Source organism: Eucalyptus grandis, chromosome 7 (genome assembly GCF_016545825.1).
Source record: "Eucalyptus grandis isolate ANBG69807.140 chromosome 7, ASM1654582v1, whole genome shotgun sequence".
NCBI lineage: Eukaryota > Viridiplantae > Streptophyta > Magnoliopsida > Myrtales > Myrtaceae > Eucalyptus > Eucalyptus grandis.
In genome coordinates, this window is record NC_052618.1 from 55,060,609 (window position 1) to 55,077,755 (window position 17,147).

A 17,147-nucleotide genomic window follows, 5' to 3' on the forward strand; every position below is an offset into this window, starting at 1 on the left:
TCGGAACCAAACCGAAGAACTACCTAAGTTTCTTTACTTATTATTACCCAATCCGAACTTGAAAATTTCGAGTCAGGTTGGGTAATATTGAGGCACCACGCTCCTGCCTAGCTACTTGAAATTCAATCATACCATTTGAAGTCAAACCTTCAAAGTCCTGTTTATTGATACCTAAATTTTGATTAGGTATTTTGAATTAAATTGCATAAGAAAATTAAGGACCAATTTAACCCTAACAAAAATGATTTTCGCATCACTTATGTCTTAGTTTTTATTTGCATCCATTAAGTTTTATTTTCTATTTTTATTTTCCTTTTTCTTACCTTATTTCGGATAAATAGAATTATATATGTATATATAAGGGCCTGCGGGGGCTGGGCCTTCACGCCTGGCTCCCCTTCTTCTTCTTTTTCACCCAAGCGGGCCCAAGGCCCATTCCCACCTTTTTTTTTTCCTTGGGCGGGCCCCCTCCTCCTTGCCTTCTTCCTCCTTTGCCTCTATAACACACGCACAGAGGAGGCCGGACGCGCGCGATGCCGGACAGAAGGAGAAAATATTAGGTACCTTAAAGGGACCACGTCATCGATGCTCTGAACGATTCACCATACGACACCTGTCCAGCGGCAGGTCCACGTCAGCCGTCTTCACTTTTCTCGCGCTTCTCTCTCTCTCCTCTCTCTTCTCACTCTCCCAAGTAACTCCACAGCTGGTGGCTCGGCTCAGCTGAGCAGTCCCGCTTAAAATTTCTCTCTCCTCACTTGAATATTTTCTAGATTCTCTCTCCTTGTGGACGAGCTGCACTTCCTCTGTTTCCTTCTTAGTGCATTCCACCCCCTCCGCCTTCGCCTCCGCCTCTCCAAGAAGCCTCGCTGGTCATCTACCTTTGGCACGTCGCCTCTTCCAAGAGCCCCACCAGTCGCAACTGGTTCCCGACCCCCTTCGCCTCCAACCGTTTCCAACGCCGAGATCGAGCGTAAGGTTTGTGCTCGCGTTGGTCTCTTGGCAACTTCTGGGCCTCCATTCGATTGCCTCCCTCCGACGAACTCGTCATCAACTCCGACTCCGAGCCGCCGCCGTCATCAATGGCGTCTTCCGTCTCTAGCATCTGCTCGTCCTCCCCCTCCCTCAGGGTGAAGACGCCGCCGGCCTTCGCCGTGAAGCTGTCGGCCTCCGGCAGGAGGGAGGCGGCCTCGGTCTCGTTCTCGAGCGGCGTCAGGCTCCCTGTCGTTGACCGGGTGCTGTCCCTATCGCTGGCCCGATCGGTCACAAGGGAGATCTCGGTGGACCTGGGCAAGGCCGACGGCGCAGCGAAGAAGGAGAGGTGCGGGCTAGAGGGTTGGAGCTTGTTGTGGACGAGGTACGTGGACTGGTTGCACTAGCACCGGATTTAGGGCTTTTCCTTGGACGTGAGCTGAATCGGGTTCATGGACGAGTTCGTGGAGAAGATGGAGCCTCGGTTCTAGGCTGCGTTCAAGGCGATGGAGGAGCTGGAGAAGGGCGTGATCGCGAACCCGGCCTGGGCAAGGGCCGCATGGTCGGGCACTACTGGTTGAGGAAGTCAGAACTCGCGCCGGCCCAGTTCCTGAAGGTGCAAATTGAGAGCAAGCTCCCGTCTGCAATTTCGCTGTCGACATGGTCAGCGGTGAGGTCAGTTCTAGAATTCCGGTCGTTGTTGCTCTCCGTGTGGTAAGCTATGTAGCACCAACACGGACACGACACACGACACGACACGACACGACACGCCGACACGCCATTTCTTAAAAATAGAGAATTTCGACACGTTCCGACACGTTATATATTAAATATATTTTTATATATAAATGCAGAAATAATAATAATAATAATAATAAAATAATATTTTTAAAAAATAAAATAATAATAAATAATAATAATAATAATAATAATAATAATAATAATAATAATAATAATAATAATAATAATAATAATAATAATAATAATAATAATAATAACCTAGAGTTAATTTACACGAAAAATATTAAATAATATCATTCATTATTTTAATTTGTTACAATAATACATAAAACTTAGAGGAAAAAACATTGTTTAAAGAAAAATGCTGAAATGATATTTTTAAATTTACTTATTTATCATATATAGCATTTTTTATTACTTCTTTCATAGTAAAAGACTTTTTAAAAAACTAAAACAGTTCTAAAAAAAAAACTGAAAAAAAAATTGACCCCGTGCGTGTATATTTATAGCATTTTTATTACTTCTTTTATTACTTCTTTTATTACTTCTTTTGAGTATATTTATATTTTGACCCAACAAGTATTAGAAATTTTTAAAATTGACCCCGTGCGTGTCGGAATCGCGTGTCGGAGTTCTGGACTCGCGTGTTGGAGCGTGTCGGAGAGAGTTGACCACGTGTCGGATTTTTCGACACTCGTTGACCGCGTGTTGGGACGTGTCGGAGCGTGTCGGACACGTGTCGGAGTGTCGGACACGACACGAAGGCTTCTGGAGAGTGTCCGTGCTACATAGGTGGTAAGAGAGTTTGTAGTTCCCTGCATTTTTTTTTTTTTTTTTTTTTTCCTGGGAATCATTTTGCCATTATAGATGCCTGTGTCAGTTTTTTGATAAATGCCAGCATTGTCTTAGTAGCTTGAGGAAAGCGCGAGCCGGGGATAAATTGAATTGGTTTCTGGTCGAAGAGATGGAGAGCTCGTTTACTCGTTTACTCGTTTACGTATTATTCACTTGAAATGATTGTGTATGGAAATTTCTGACTCTGAGACGCAGTAATTTCAAAATTTTCTTCAGGTTTTCCGATTAATGTCAGCGTGAAATTCAGTTTTTGATCGTTGGTTTTCTTTTAGTGTGCTTAGCTGATTGCATCGGACATGGACGGATTGATTGACTTGATTATATTTGACGCTTAATTTGCAGATTAAGCCCCCTCCTACTTCTCCCGTGGATCGCTTTCTCTCTCACCCTTTCAGTTGGAATAGGAGGTTCAGCTCTTGGGCCACGGTTTGTTGCAGAGGCATTGGCTCCCAATAATCCTCCATTGAATTGTTAAAGACCGGAGTGTCCATCCTCCTCTCGCAATCTACCCTTCAGGTATTTAGCTTCATGGAATGTGCTGCTCTTTTAACGTTTCATACCTTCATTGATCTATTAATTTAAGTTGTCGGTCGATGCACATTGCACCGTTGATAGTGGAGGTGAGCACAGCCCTTTTTCATTCAGTTGGGCACCGAACCAAACAAACTGCATTAATACGGTTTACCAAACCAAACCACACTATGTTCTTTTTGTAACTTTTACTCCATCCTATTTTTCAATGCAAGCTGAGCTGGTCACTTCCTTCGGTTTTATTGGCAAATTGTGCGGCAAGCCAGACTCTGTTTTTCTGCTTAGCGCATTCCTTCCCCCTCAACAAAAAAGAGTCCCTCTAAAATCTATGGCATGGACAAATATGTGCACTTTTTGGTGGTTTAAATCAGCACCTAACCTAGCTCTTCACCGTATGTCATTTTTTTTATTGTCTTTATTAGGAAGCAGCCTTGCAAAAGTTGGTATTGCTCTATGCTGAAGAAGTGGACGAAACTGATGTTCAAGGTGAATCTGAGTTCAAATCATTGGATGTATAGATCTATGAGAGAATCCCTATTTGAGTTTTGCCGTTAAATTCTTTATGATATCTGACATTACCATGTTCTTCGTTTATTTAATTTTTCCACATGAATCGATGAGCTCTAAACTTCTAGAATTGAATTCACTGCATTTTTTTGCAATTGATTAGGATATCTTTCCTCACAAAGTATCATTCCGTATCATGGACACGGCATGTAGAAGATCTACTCTCATCATGTCTATGCTCTCAGCATGTCCCGAATGAACTTCTTTTATACTTCTCTGATTTATTTCTTCCTTCAATGAAGTAGTTTAGATTTTAATAAAGAAAGTGATCTATCTAAATTACTTCCATTCACATCATCTGCAGCTTCATGTTTAATTGCCAGAATCAAATTTTGCTACCTGTTTTATCGCATTTCAAGTAACTTCAATGGTTAATTGTAATAATAATAGAAAAACTTTCATGGTTAATCACATTTAAAATAAAGTGAGGTACAGAGGATGTATATCCACTGGATAAGAAGACCTTAAATCCCAGTACTCATTTCAAGTTGTTAAGTTGCTCAGCATTTGACGCTCATAATAATCTTTTAGTATCAGGGAAAGGTGTTGAGAGATGAGAATATGAGCCCCAAATCTATTATTTGATACTCCTGATAATTGCTTAGTTGTAGGTGGCTTATGGACACATAAAAGAGTTACATATTGCTCTACGACTTCAATACTGGCTTCTTGTTGACTACATATTATTGTTTGTCATCTAATATTCGTGAAATTAGTTGGAGAGCTTGGATTAGCGGTGCACAGCAAGTCCAGTTCAAGCCAAGAATCGGGTAGAGCCATCCTGATGAAGTCCGGTTCCAGGTCAATTCTAAAAAAAATTGGTCCACTTCTTGATAATGAAACCGTAGAGTCGGCCTTTTTCTGGTTTGGCTCCGGGTTCTTATACTAAAACCATCTATTGGACCTTGAAACCGACCAACCAAGGTGGTTCTAGGCTCGAACCAATCCAGAACCCATGTTTCACTTTATTTATAAAAAATGTAATAGCAAGTTGCAACCGAGAGGGATTGGAAGCCGTGACCTCAAGTATGAGGTGTATGCATAACACCACTAAGCTCACAAGAGTTTGCTTGACGACAGCTATAAAAGATGATCAATGATATTTTAGACATGATTTTCACAAAAAAAAAAAAAAAAAAACCCCTGGTTCTTGAGTACTGGAAACTGGCCTGAAACCGGCCAAGTGTAATTGACTCAGTTCTTGATTCCAACCTCGGAAATGAATCGCCCAATTCCCAAGAAGAGCTTTTGTGGAAATCAGATCATACATATTGTATGTTATTTTCCATTGCTCATGTCCAGGCTAGTTGCAGATCATTTGTAACTGAGACCTCCATGGTTGGTACAAGGTTTTTGCCATGGAATTGACACATCCTAGAACAGGTCGCCTGTAGTTTTAGATGTCAAGTAGCAGTATTCTTTATATATCTGATTTTTTGATCTCAAATTTTCCTTTCAATGATTCAAGGAATTGATACTCCACCAACCATTGTTGTTTGATAGGGTGACAACAATCTATCCTTTTTCTCAAATTTTTCCCCTTGCCTATAGAAGTTTCACCGACAAGTCGTTGAGTTTCATGTTTTTTATAAAGATACTAACTAGAGTAGAGTTAACAACTAATTATTAGCTTCTCGTGACGCGCAAGAGCTATAAGCTATCGAATATCAGACTTATCATTTTTATTGCAAAGAAATTAGTTGATCTTGGTTGATGTGCTCATGTGGTTGTCACAGAGTAGGTTCCATGGCCTTTCTATTGTTGTTGCACATAAAATAATAATAATAATAATAAAAAATCGAATACCCTGTTGGTTTCTTTTCTGGTTGAGCATTTTCTTTAGGGCAAGCTTCCAGATGTCTCGGGTTGAACTCTATTTTGGTGCATGTATTTTATAATTAGGATTATCCAGTCTAGTGGCTTTTTAAAGTCATTATTGCTAATGAGGCTTAGTCAGTTTGTTAGTCTTGCGTGGAAAAGTTATTGCTTGTGATGTATAACAAAATCTTGGGTAACTGGATGTCTTCATTTATATGTCATTCTGATGGTACACTTGCATGAAGTTATGTCAAAATTAATCTTTTCGGTCGTTTGCTTAAGTGAAATTTTGGCATCTTTAATTTTGCAGATATTGCATTGATCACTGTTTTTCCCATCATGAATGCAGGGTGTTCCCATAACACAAGAACTCGTTGTTGGACAATACTGCGCGGATTGAGGGCTGGTTGGCTAGATTTCCAATGTTTGACCGGGTGGGTGGCAGAACATCTTACATGTCTGCAGTTGGTCTATTTCCAGCAGCCCTTCAAGTTCGTAAGCCTTACTTCTAATCTCATTGTGGTTATATTCTGATTTGACTCGAAGAGCATATTCATTAGCGAATCCAACTTTGGGGGATCGATAGCAGAGAAATGCTTGTTGGTGCATCCTTGGTGGATGAGGCTACCACGACGAAAGTGGTAACATTGCTGTCAACTAATGTTATTTGGTGTTTCTTCGGAACGTTCTGTTGTTACCCAAGTCCAGTAAAGGAATTAGTTTCGGTATCAGTGGGGCAACTTATGGTGTAAAATCTTGCTCAGTGTGTAGTGCTCAGGATTCTGCATGTGCACGTTTATGATGTAGGAAGCTGGGTCGCCAGAATGAACTTAGTATGGTCGAGATATCAGTCTTGATTATAGATAGCTAATCAGGCATTAAAGGATGTCAGCTAACAAGTTGAATGGTTGTCACTGATGGTATGCACTGTGATGTATGCAAGAGTAACTTGTGAACTTATATGCAGCAGAATCGTACTTGTATCCAGTCATTATGTGCCGAGAAGATTTTGTAGTATATGTGCTAGAGGATGTCATACAGTATAATTCATTGTAAAATAGAATGTAGAGGATCCATTTGATCCATTTAAGCTCACGACTGGCAATTGCTAGGAATTGTCGTTGTTGTCGTTTAGTTGCTTCAAGGCATGTTCATTTCTAGTTGCTGATGCATGCTACAGTGAATCAAAGTACAATGCACTTTGATTTGTGTTTAGAGTGAATTATCCAGGTTTAAGAATGCAGAAGCCCCTGTTTACTATCTCTCTCTTTCACTCTATAGGAATCTTTATGGCAACTGAAGATGCCGGACTCCAAAAGGTCCCATCCTTTCCATCGACAACTGAGGCTTTTTTTGAAGTGCCACCACAGCCAATATATTTCCCAACTTCCAACTGCCACATGGACATGCTGCTGAGGCAAGAACAAGCTAGGCTTGCAGCTTGTCCTGTTAGCAGCATTGTCACGGGAAGCTCTGGCAAGAGTGGGAAGCACACAGTTGCCGGTGCAAGGGCTGTGCAAGGGTTGCGCTGGATATCAAATTCTCCTCAATCAGAGTTCTCCAAAATCCAATGCAAGTGGTAATTTAGCTATAATGTTATTCAAAAGTTTTGGACCTACTGGGTGCACTGCCTGATGAAAGCAGGTGGATTTGATCGGGTTCAACTGCAGGTGCAGCAACTTCCTATAATTCAGCACAGGTGAGAAGATCCAGCTACCTAGAGACCATGCAATAAAAACAAATCTCATGAACTGATTAAATCTAGACCTTTGGCCTATGCAGGTGGCCCTAATCCAAAGCAGTTTGCACTAAATAGATGAGATTAGACGGATGACCTCCGGTTGCTCTTAGAGATGGTGCATCAGCATCACTATTCTAATATGCATGGCTGCCCCTCTGATCACTGGACCGCTGCCCAGGATGCTATTGCTAAAGGAATCCCCATCTGTCATCAAGGCAATAAGAATTTGATAATATCTTAGAATGCGGGAGCTGCGTTGAAGGGTCTCAGACTCTGATGCTAGTTTGACTTCCTGTGAGCGCAGCATGCCAGCTAGCTCATGTCTTGAAGCTTTAGCATTGAGGACATTTTCTCATGTAAACAGCATTTGCAACACAGCTCATGATAGCACAATTTATTTGTTGCTGGGTACGGAATTTGTGTCTCTAACGACGTGCCACTCGGAATCTTGGATGGATGGTGTCATTCTGGTTGTAAAAATTTGTGATTTTAAGTATTACTAGTTAAGATTTGGCAAATCGTAAGCATGCAGAACGTCTCTTGTGCATTTTAGCATGTGAACTGGCTTAGGCTCTGCAAACAAAATCTGCACAAAATGGATTTCCAATTCCCAACTTGCTGATCGTCCTTGCGCTGAACACCCAGTTAAATTCTAGTTCTCCTTGCAACTGTTTCCAGCTAAGTCAAGTAGGACACATTGCTCCTAACCCCAAGATGCAGCCATGGAATTATACTAAAATCTTGATCGGTTCTAATCTGATTAGACAAAGACATTGCTCTGAAGTTGCAATCGAGAATTGACTGAATCGCAAAAGCTTTCACCTTTATTCATCTCAGAATTGAGAACAAGTCAGTCTTATATACTTAAAATCTGGCTCCACTGTTTTATGACGATTGAGATGAAGTATACTGAGCAAAGTCTTCTGCTCAAAAGATCATATGTACATCCCCCCTCTATTCAAGGATAGCATAAATATGGAATCAACTCAAACTAATCTCTCAAGGATAATCAACATGTTTTGAGTTCATGTTAAAATAATATTTACTACAATTCGTTCATGCCATCACCTTATGCGATAGACTGAAATTAAACAGGTGGCGTTGATGAAATCAAGAAAGCAGAATGAATAAAACCATATTCATAATCCAAAACTTGAACTTCTCTAGTTTTTCTTCATCTAGAAACTGCTGAACATTCATTGGCAGTCTTTTTAATGTTCAAATGAACCCCTGGAGAATGATCAGCCATTTGGTAGAAAAGTAGTCCAATCCCATTTGGGAAAGTAAAGTTCCTGTAACTTAAGCATGCACAAAACTATAGGCAGCAATTTCTAGTATTACAACAAATGTAGTTCTTGCGCTGCCAGAAGATAAGGAAACAAACCAAGGAGTGCATTGAGCATCTCTCATCCCAAAATATCATCCAAACAAAGGGGAAATCAAACACACCAATTTTGGCTACAGAAATTAGGAGCATAAGAGAGTGCTCAAAGCAACCAAAGCTATACACAGTTAATCCAATCAAAAGCTACATCACATGTTCCTGTTATTTCTGCCTGGACTTTTTGGCAGACTTTCGGCTCTCAAGTTTCTTTCTTGCAGCCTCAAACTCTTCTTCACTGGGTTCCGAACTCTGCATTCCACCACCATATTTATTCACCAAAGATGAAAACATGGAATCAAAATGCTCCTTTCGCTTGCTACAGCACTGAGATATTAATTGCAAGAAGATCGTCTGACTTCTTCTTCGCTCTATCAGAAATGGGAAACAAAGGTTAGCATTCCAATTCAAAACAAGAACATACTACTAACAGTACAGTCAAGAAATCGAAGCAAAAATTATGTAGAATAGAAAGCCCAGTGCAGCTGTGTCACTCACTTCCCCCTCTTTCTAAGAGGATCTGTAGGTGGTTCAGTTTTGGAAATTTGCTTTGCCCACTTCTCATATGCATTGGTTGTCTTGAACGTTCCTGTAGGACACAGATAAACAGAGCATGCATTAAGCACTATAACAGGATAGTGTACGCTACATTATCAAGCACGCATAAGATCTAGGCTACTAAACACCAGTATCCTCAGACCAGCATTATTTAGAAACATAAAAAGAAAAAAAAGGATGCTCTCCATAAAAGTAAATGAGCAACCTGTGCTAAATTTTGTCATTGTGAAAGAAAATTATTTCTTAAATATTGACCTCACTGTTATTAAACTCTATAAAACATGATGAAGCCTAGCCCTGCTTGAAGTCTCAAATTCTGACTGAGGTTTAAGAGTAAATCTAATGGTCAAGAAGAGATCAAATTGTCAAAAAACCAACCTGCTGCTATTGCATCATCAATGATATCCTTAAAGCGGTGGGAATCAAGCTTGGGATCTGAGCAGAGCATTGAACAGAAAAGCCTGTGAAGGAAAAGGTACAAAAGATTTCAAATACTTTTATGTCAGATTGGCATCTATAAGAAAGGAAAAAAGAGAGGAAAAAGGACATATCAACCCCACCTGTTCATGTTACCCTTGAATTTCTCGTATAGATCAATAAGATCATTCTTTTCAGAATCAGAACCTCTATAGCTTGCCTCAAACTCTTCGACGTCTGCTTCAGTAACCACCTGGATGAAGCCATGTCAGATAACTTCAAACCTAGAGATATTTATGCAAGAGAATGTCATTCACATCAGAAAGCTGTCATTCCAGGTAGAATATGATCAACCTTGTATACAGCTCTAAAAAAATCGTGCAGATTCTGAGCGACTTCCCCTGCAAGGTCCTAAGTACCAGGAAGATAGATGTGAGAAAAAGCACTCGCAATAATGAAAGAAAACTCTAATTGCCCAATAATATAAATTATTACACTTGGGCTTAAAGAATATCACAATTTGATCATCTTTCGTCACATTTTAGCTAGGCCATTTCAAAGCACAGAGTCTATGGACCATGCTATCTTAAATATATTCAACTAAGTAACATAATTTCTCTCTTTGCTTGGAGCAGCTATTTATCTATCGAATAGAGATCAAGACTTAATTCTCTCCTGTTTTTTGTGACTATGCTTCTGCAGAGATTCAGGTGGAACTCACAGCATACAAAGTGCAACTTATGTCGATTTTGTTATTCATCCAACATCACTTGAGATGCTAATTATATCTCATAAGCAACTTAACTGATCATTGGCTGTGATCTTTATTTAAGATGAGAAGCATTTCATTCGAATAGACACAAAGCAAATGGACTAACCCTACTACAAGCATATTATTATATCAATTAACTAGATTAAAACATCAGAATGTCTATATAGACTCCAACATTCTCGGTCAAAATATGACAATTCATTGGGGTCAAATGCACTTGCTGTAACAAATCATAATGCCTTTGAACTGCAACAATAGGTAGGGAGCCAGTCCTTCAACCCAGTCGTTCTGTGTACTCTTCCCACATGCTTTACAATAACAATTTACAAGCCTTAGAAACAACCATAGAAAGACAAAAAATGACTTACAGGTTTCATTATCATTTTGAGAAAAAGCGTGATGCAAAAAAATTCATTTTCATAAACAAATTGCTCTTTGTTGAAGGCAAATTCTCAAGACCTCATGGTTTTCCATCAGTAATATTCACTTCCCTGCTCAATAATCTCCCTTGCAAGCATCAAATAGAAAAACTTGATTTTTGCTTACTGTAAAGGTTACATAGGAAACACTATAACGACTATCACACGCTTGCAACTAAAACAATTCATCCCCACCTCAATGTAGCTCTCAATTCATGAAATGTCATTGCCTCAATTTTGGCCGGGTCATTATTAGGCAACACGACTTCACCAATGCTTGCACCAGAATTTTTCTGCAGAAAAAATGAATGCTAAATGGTCAAGCCCCCAAAACAGGGGTGGAACGATAGGTTCGATTAAAAGACAATACCTTGACATGACTTTTGGTAGAACTAGGAACTGAAGCCACCAATCCTTTCGATTTCTTCCCTTTCTTGTCCTCAGAAGTCGCCGCCACTCAGGTGTTGACGAATTCGACATGCTCCTTTTGGACACCATTTTGCTCGCTCCGAGCAAGACGATAGAACGACCAGCCCAGAATCTCGGAGCAGCCGCGAAGCTACAACGTGTGAAAAAGTCAGCAACTTTTTAAGGAACCAAAGCAAGGCTTAGCATCACAGAGCGAAACCTAGATTCCATTGAAGCTTAGCAATCGCTTTTGCTGAAGGACCGATCGAAGTGAAAAGGATAGTCATCTGGAAAGAAAGACTATAAAATTCACGCTGGGTTCACGCAAAAATGAGAGCTACCCGGACGAACCTCAAAGAAGGGGTGGCGAAACCCTTGAACCCTAGTCGAAATGCTTGCTTGATGGATGAAAGAATGCACAGAAAGACACACTCAGAGAGAGAGAGAGAGAGAGGCAGTACGGTGTTGCTGAGCAAGGAAGAAGAGACGTAGCACGAGGGCATACCCGAGACCTCACCGAACCGCGAGGGAAGAACCGCCAAAAGCGTGGAGGTTGTGGGAGAGGCAAGCGAAATCGGCCGTCGAGAGAGAGCGCGATTTAGGAAGAAGTGCGCCGAGAGAGTGGAGCCCTGAGGCCGTCAAGTGGAGAGAGAAAGTCGTTGGAAGGGAGCAACGGTCGTCGGAGGAATCGCTAGACCAGATGGAGCGTCGGGGAGAGAGAGACAAAACCCAGAAATTCAATTGAGGAGAGAGAAATTTAAGCGGGAGTATTGCGTATTTATTACCCATCCATCCATCCTTTCTTCTGTCGGCTGAGCCGAGCCACCAGCTGAGCCGAGAGTTATTTGGGAGAGAGTGAGAAAAGAGAGGAGAGAAAGAAGCGAGATGAGAAGGGAGAGTAGACGTGGACCTGCCCGCTGAACATGTGTCGACCGGTGAATGGATCAGAGCACAAATGACGTGGTCTTTTTTAAGGTATGCAATATTTTCTCTGGACAGAAGAGGAGAATGGCGACACACGTGGAGCGGCGCAGACGGAGGGGACGCGTCTTCAATGCGGTAGAGGAGGTGGCCTAGTTAAAGCCGCCTCGACTGGTGGGATGCTAGTTTGATCAGGGGAGGCCGCTCGGAGGGCCAAGGATTAGCGGTCTGAGCACCTCCGTCGATCGGCCTCCTCGCCTATAAATAGGGCGTTGAGGGGAAGGCCAAAAACACACACACATAGAGGGCAGCGAGCTCAGAGGACTTCTCTCGAGAGACATTAAGGGAGGTTCGAGAGCAAGCAAGCAAGCCGGAGAGTGAGATCAGAGAATGTCGAGGAGAGAAAGAGGGCCAAATCTGAGGGAGATCTATGAGCGAGCGAGATCTGAGGGCAAATCTGGGGATCCCACGGAGAGAGAAGGGCGGGCTAAGCGAGATCGATTGAGAAAGATTCGAGAGAGAGAGAGTTGCACGAGCCAGATCTAAGGGGGAGAGAGTGTCGTCTAACCACCGACGAAGCTGCCTGTTCGCTTCCCTCCAGTCACCGTTGGCGTCCGTAGACGTTGCTGCTCCATCTCCACGAAGACCCGGCCACTCACCAACTTCGGTCGAGCCTCATGCCGTCAAGCCCGTCGACGTCTCCCTTGCTGTTTGTCGACATCATCGCCCTTACATCTCGGCTTGGACTCGACGAGCTAACTGCTCGCCACCTTGCTGATTCGCCACCATTTGCTATTGCTGCCACGTTAGTGTTGCGCTTGCCGGTCCCTTGATGCGAGCTGCGGCTGACTCGCCACGCGCGACCACGACAATGGATGTCGCTAGTCGCAGCCAGCTCCGTTGGCTTTGTTTGGTCGTCCGGATTTTTAATTGGGATAGAACTGGATATGATAGGATATTGAATCTTGAGATTTTTTTATATTTTTTCTATTGTTTGGTGAGTCATAGTATTATAGTCGGATATATTTTTATCATATCATGTATATTTGTTTAATATAAATGGCATATCATTATAAATGAACCTAAATGTTCATAAACAGATATGGTGAAAATCTCTTGTAACTTTATTCTTTAATTTTGTTTATTTTTTTCCTCTTTTTTATATTATTTTATTTATTATTTCTTTTTCCCCTTTCATCATTATTTAATAAAATTTTCTCAAATAGTAAACTATACTAACCTACATAAAATACAAAAATACCTAAAATATATAATAAATATAAATATTTAACTTATAGATTAAATGCTTATTATAAGATAGAATTAAAGTTGAATATATAAATTGAAATAAGATTAATTAAAAATAAATTTCTATTTTTAATTTTTAATTTCTTAAATTGGAATTCAAATATTATTTATATTGAAATATAATTTCAATTTTATTAATTTAATAAGTTTGTTATTCAAGAAAAATAACTTTCCTATTATGAACATTAGAAATCCTATCCACCTTTATTCCACATTCCTCATGAGATAATTTTATCCTGTCTATATCCCTATTATATCTGACTTTATCCTGTCCTAAGTGAGCACCAAACGTAAGATAGGATAAATCATATCATATCCCGAATTTTATCTCGATCGCCAAACGCAACCTGATTTACGGTGAGGAGAATAGAGGGGGAGACGAACTGGGTCAGAGCGCAATCTAGTTGACCCGACTTGCCTTAACCGGGTAGGGTTTCTTTGGTTCGGGCCAGCTAGGTCCAATTGAACATGGGCTCGTTTTGCGTTGGCCTAGGAAGATTTGGGCCTGTTTTGTTTTTCTTTTAAATTGTCAGCTTGGATTTTTTTTTTTTTTAAAAAAGAGAAGGGCCTTCAGTTGGGCCCATACTTCAGGCTCATTTGGGCCAAAGGCTGGCGAGCCAGGTCTGTCCCATCTCAGGAGTTTGACCGGTATCCTTTTTATAAAATAATATAATTATTTTAACATAAAAATATTTCAATCATAATAAAAAATCAAAAAATCAGAAAAAGTAAAAAATATATATATTTTCCAAAAATTAGAAAAATCCGATTTTTTTATTTTCCAAAAATAGAAAAAAAAAAAAACCAAAAAATGTGGTTTTTGATTAGGTTTCTCTGTAAATGCATAGACCCTTGAAAAACCCAAAAAAAAAGGGAAAAAGAAAAAGAGAAATTGTGTTTAACTTTCTAGAAAGCAAATATTGACTTATTTATGCATTCCAATTACACCTTTATGATGCATGCATTTCTATTTCCTCAATCTGATTAGGAATTGAATCCTAGATTTCGTGATTGGTATAACATGTTGCATAAATGCTTGACGATTAAACAAGATTAGGTGTTGAAAGGGCATTAGTAATTAACTAATGTAATCAAGTCTTCGATCCTAGTTTCTCTAGTTGCGCGGGAGTATAGTATTTCTTTCGATATTTTACTTTGATTTCTAATCGACCCAACCCAAATCGATTAGTGATGACTCATATTTGAAATTGACTTGTATGTTAAAAACTCGTGAATTGGTAGGCTTGGGAGAGCCCGGGCTAAGCCTAAGACTTAGTTGAGCCATTAACCTTCGCACACGCCTGCGCATAAGAGGGCACCTGAAAAAGGGAGGTTGTGACAACTTGGCGACTCCACTGAGAACAATCTTTTGTGGAATTAGGCCTTTTTATCTTATATAAATGCTTCGCTAACTTGATTTTTTTTCTTTTGTGTAGGATAGTAGCTTATTAATTTTAATTTCATTACAATATAATGTTTTGTGATTATAAATTGCTATGCATGTTTTAATGTTTTAGTACTACATGTGGCACACACAACTCGACCGTCGAACATGGGTCGTCATAGGATATTTAGGATGGTGTTAAGAAAGATACGACCTTAAACGTGATACTGTTGTTGACACCTAAATTTTACAATTTTATTTAAGATTTAATCGTGTATAAATTTATGAATTAGTCACTAAAAAAAAGAAAGTAATTTCATTAAAATGCATCGCGTATGTTCTCATTAAAATCCGTTACGCATAGACATTATGAACATTTACACAACTATCACTAATTATTAAATTTAATTTTTTTTTAAAAATCAATTTTTTTCAAAGGACAAAAAGCGAGGCCGGGCCAAGGTTAGGTCGGCCCAACCCTCTTCTTCCTTCTATTCTTCTTTTTGCCCAAATTGACCCAACTCCTTTCATTTCGGCTTAGCCCACGCATGGGTCTTCTTCCTCCTGCATCATCCTCATGCTGGTTTGACTTTGGCAGAAAAATAAACGTACAAACCAGGGGGTGAGACAGAGGATCGAGAGGGCAGAGGACAGCGCGATCCCAGGGTCGGAGATCAAGCCGGCTACGACAGGCTGGCAGTGGCAGAAGCCATGCGCGCCTCTTGGCCAAGCTTAAAAGGAAGAGAGCAAAGTGAAGAGAAGGCGGGTCTCGACTGTTTTTTTTTTTTTTGGGGCCAAGAGAGAGCAAGAGAGGAAAGGAGAGGACGAGCCGAAGGGAGAGAGGGAACTCGAAGGATAGCTTTGCCATCGCCCGTCGTCCGCCTGAGAGCCGTCATCCGCCGCAGTGCTACCCTCCGAACTAGGTAGGTCGTTCTTGAGTACGTCTACCATTTTTTTTGGTGGGGCATCGGGCCGGAGCTCGTGGTCAATGAGTTCACAGGAGCTTCGGTCTCGGTCCTCACCTGAAATTCTGTCGTGCTCATGTTCATTCATCACATGCCTATTGTAGTGCTTTATGCAAATATTTGTTTGTGTTTGGTGTTATGGCCGAGACTTGTTATTTTTGTTCAAACTCAAGTTAAATGCTGATAAACTTGTCCCTGAGCCGATCTAGAGTAGTGCTTGTATATCGCGTGATGATCTTAGCCTGAAGCCGAGCCCCGAATGAGTCTATACTTACACCTTTAGTTAGTGCGTCTTATGTGTTCGATGGAATGCCTTAATAAAAAACCGAAGAGCAGTGTATGTTTTAACACAAGACCAACTCGTTTTTGCCCCCATGCCTACTGAGTCCTGCTTGCTTTGCTCATTTTTATGGTGTTTTTTGTAGTGTTCGTGGAAAATATTCATGTGTATTCAAGTCAATGAGGTTTTCTTCAACCCAAAAATTGGTTAGTGGTCACCGGAATAGGTGGCCAACAGTGGTCATTGTCGGTCGGAACGAATGACCGGCGCCAAATGGTAGCTTGGCGACCCCACGAACACCGGTGAGCGTTTGCCGTGGTGTTGATTTTAGTTCGGTGAGGATGGCGCAAAATGAGGAAGAAGCGTCGCGGAAGAAGAAGACGCACGAAGGAGAAGGCACGTGAAGAAGAACGCCAAAGGGGAAATAAAAAAAAACAAGGAAAAAGAAAAAAAACTAGAAAATAAAAATCTTTTAAAGAAAAGGAAGAGGAAAACCCAAAAAAAAATGGCTTCGGGAAGGAGGAATCATAGAAGGGGAGTTCAGTCGAAAAGACAAAATAGGGAAAAGACAAAAATTATTTAAAAAATTATTTAAAAATAATATTAATATAAAAAACAAAAACAAAAAACAAAAAAAATGTTTTATGAAATAGGTTTTGTCCTTTTTAGGGTAAGGTCGGGTCGTCAGATTGAGCTAGCAGGTCGGATTGGGTTTACTTGGTTCCGAACTAGTTTTTTTTTTTTTTTTTTCCGAATATAATAATATTAAATATTAAAAATATATTAAAAATTTCAAAAATTTAAAAATTTCAAAAATTTAAAAAAAAAAATTAGAAAAATTAGAAAATTCAAAAAGTAAAAGTAAAAAAAAAGTCAAAAAATTCAGAATTTCATTTGAAAAATTTTAAAAACAAACTTTCCGAGCTATTTTTTTAAAAATAGAACTTTTTTAACTCTAAAGTGTGTAAAAGAATTGAGCAAGCTCTTAGAGCTCTACCTTAGGGTCTTAATTGTTTTCAAAGATAATTATTCTTGTTTGCATGCTTTTGCTGATTTGATCCCTTTACTCTAGTTAAAATTAGCATTTATCTTTTCCTTAATAATAAATA

The 17,147-nt window shown here is 40.1% G+C and overlaps 1 protein-coding gene and 2 long non-coding RNA genes across 3 annotated transcripts; all 3 read right to left on the reverse strand.

Annotated features, from left to right (window-relative positions):
• Positions 1-8,499: 8,499 nt before the first annotated feature.
• Positions 8,500-9,186, reverse strand: LOC120295601. Its single transcript, XR_005552966.1, has 2 exons — positions 9,105-9,186; positions 8,500-8,977 (listed from the first exon to the last, which is right to left on the reverse strand). It is a non-coding gene; the product is annotated as an uncharacterized LOC120295601 (long non-coding RNA).
• A 324-nt stretch (positions 9,187-9,510) lies between these two features.
• Positions 9,511-9,992, reverse strand: LOC120296230 (chaperone protein dnaJ 6-like; the record flags this gene model as incomplete). The annotated part of the gene is made up of 3 exons (XM_039317951.1): positions 9,511-9,625; positions 9,725-9,834; positions 9,936-9,992. Coding segments are annotated over 3 exons (282 nt in total), but the record flags the coding sequence as incomplete, so codon positions are not given.
• Positions 9,993-10,007: 15 nt separating this feature from the next.
• On the reverse strand, positions 10,008-11,337 carry LOC120295600. Its single transcript, XR_005552965.1, has 3 exons — positions 11,143-11,337; positions 10,968-11,065; positions 10,008-10,860 (listed from the first exon to the last, which is right to left on the reverse strand). It is a non-coding gene; the product is annotated as an uncharacterized LOC120295600 (long non-coding RNA).
• Positions 11,338-17,147: the final 5,810 nt, after the last annotated feature.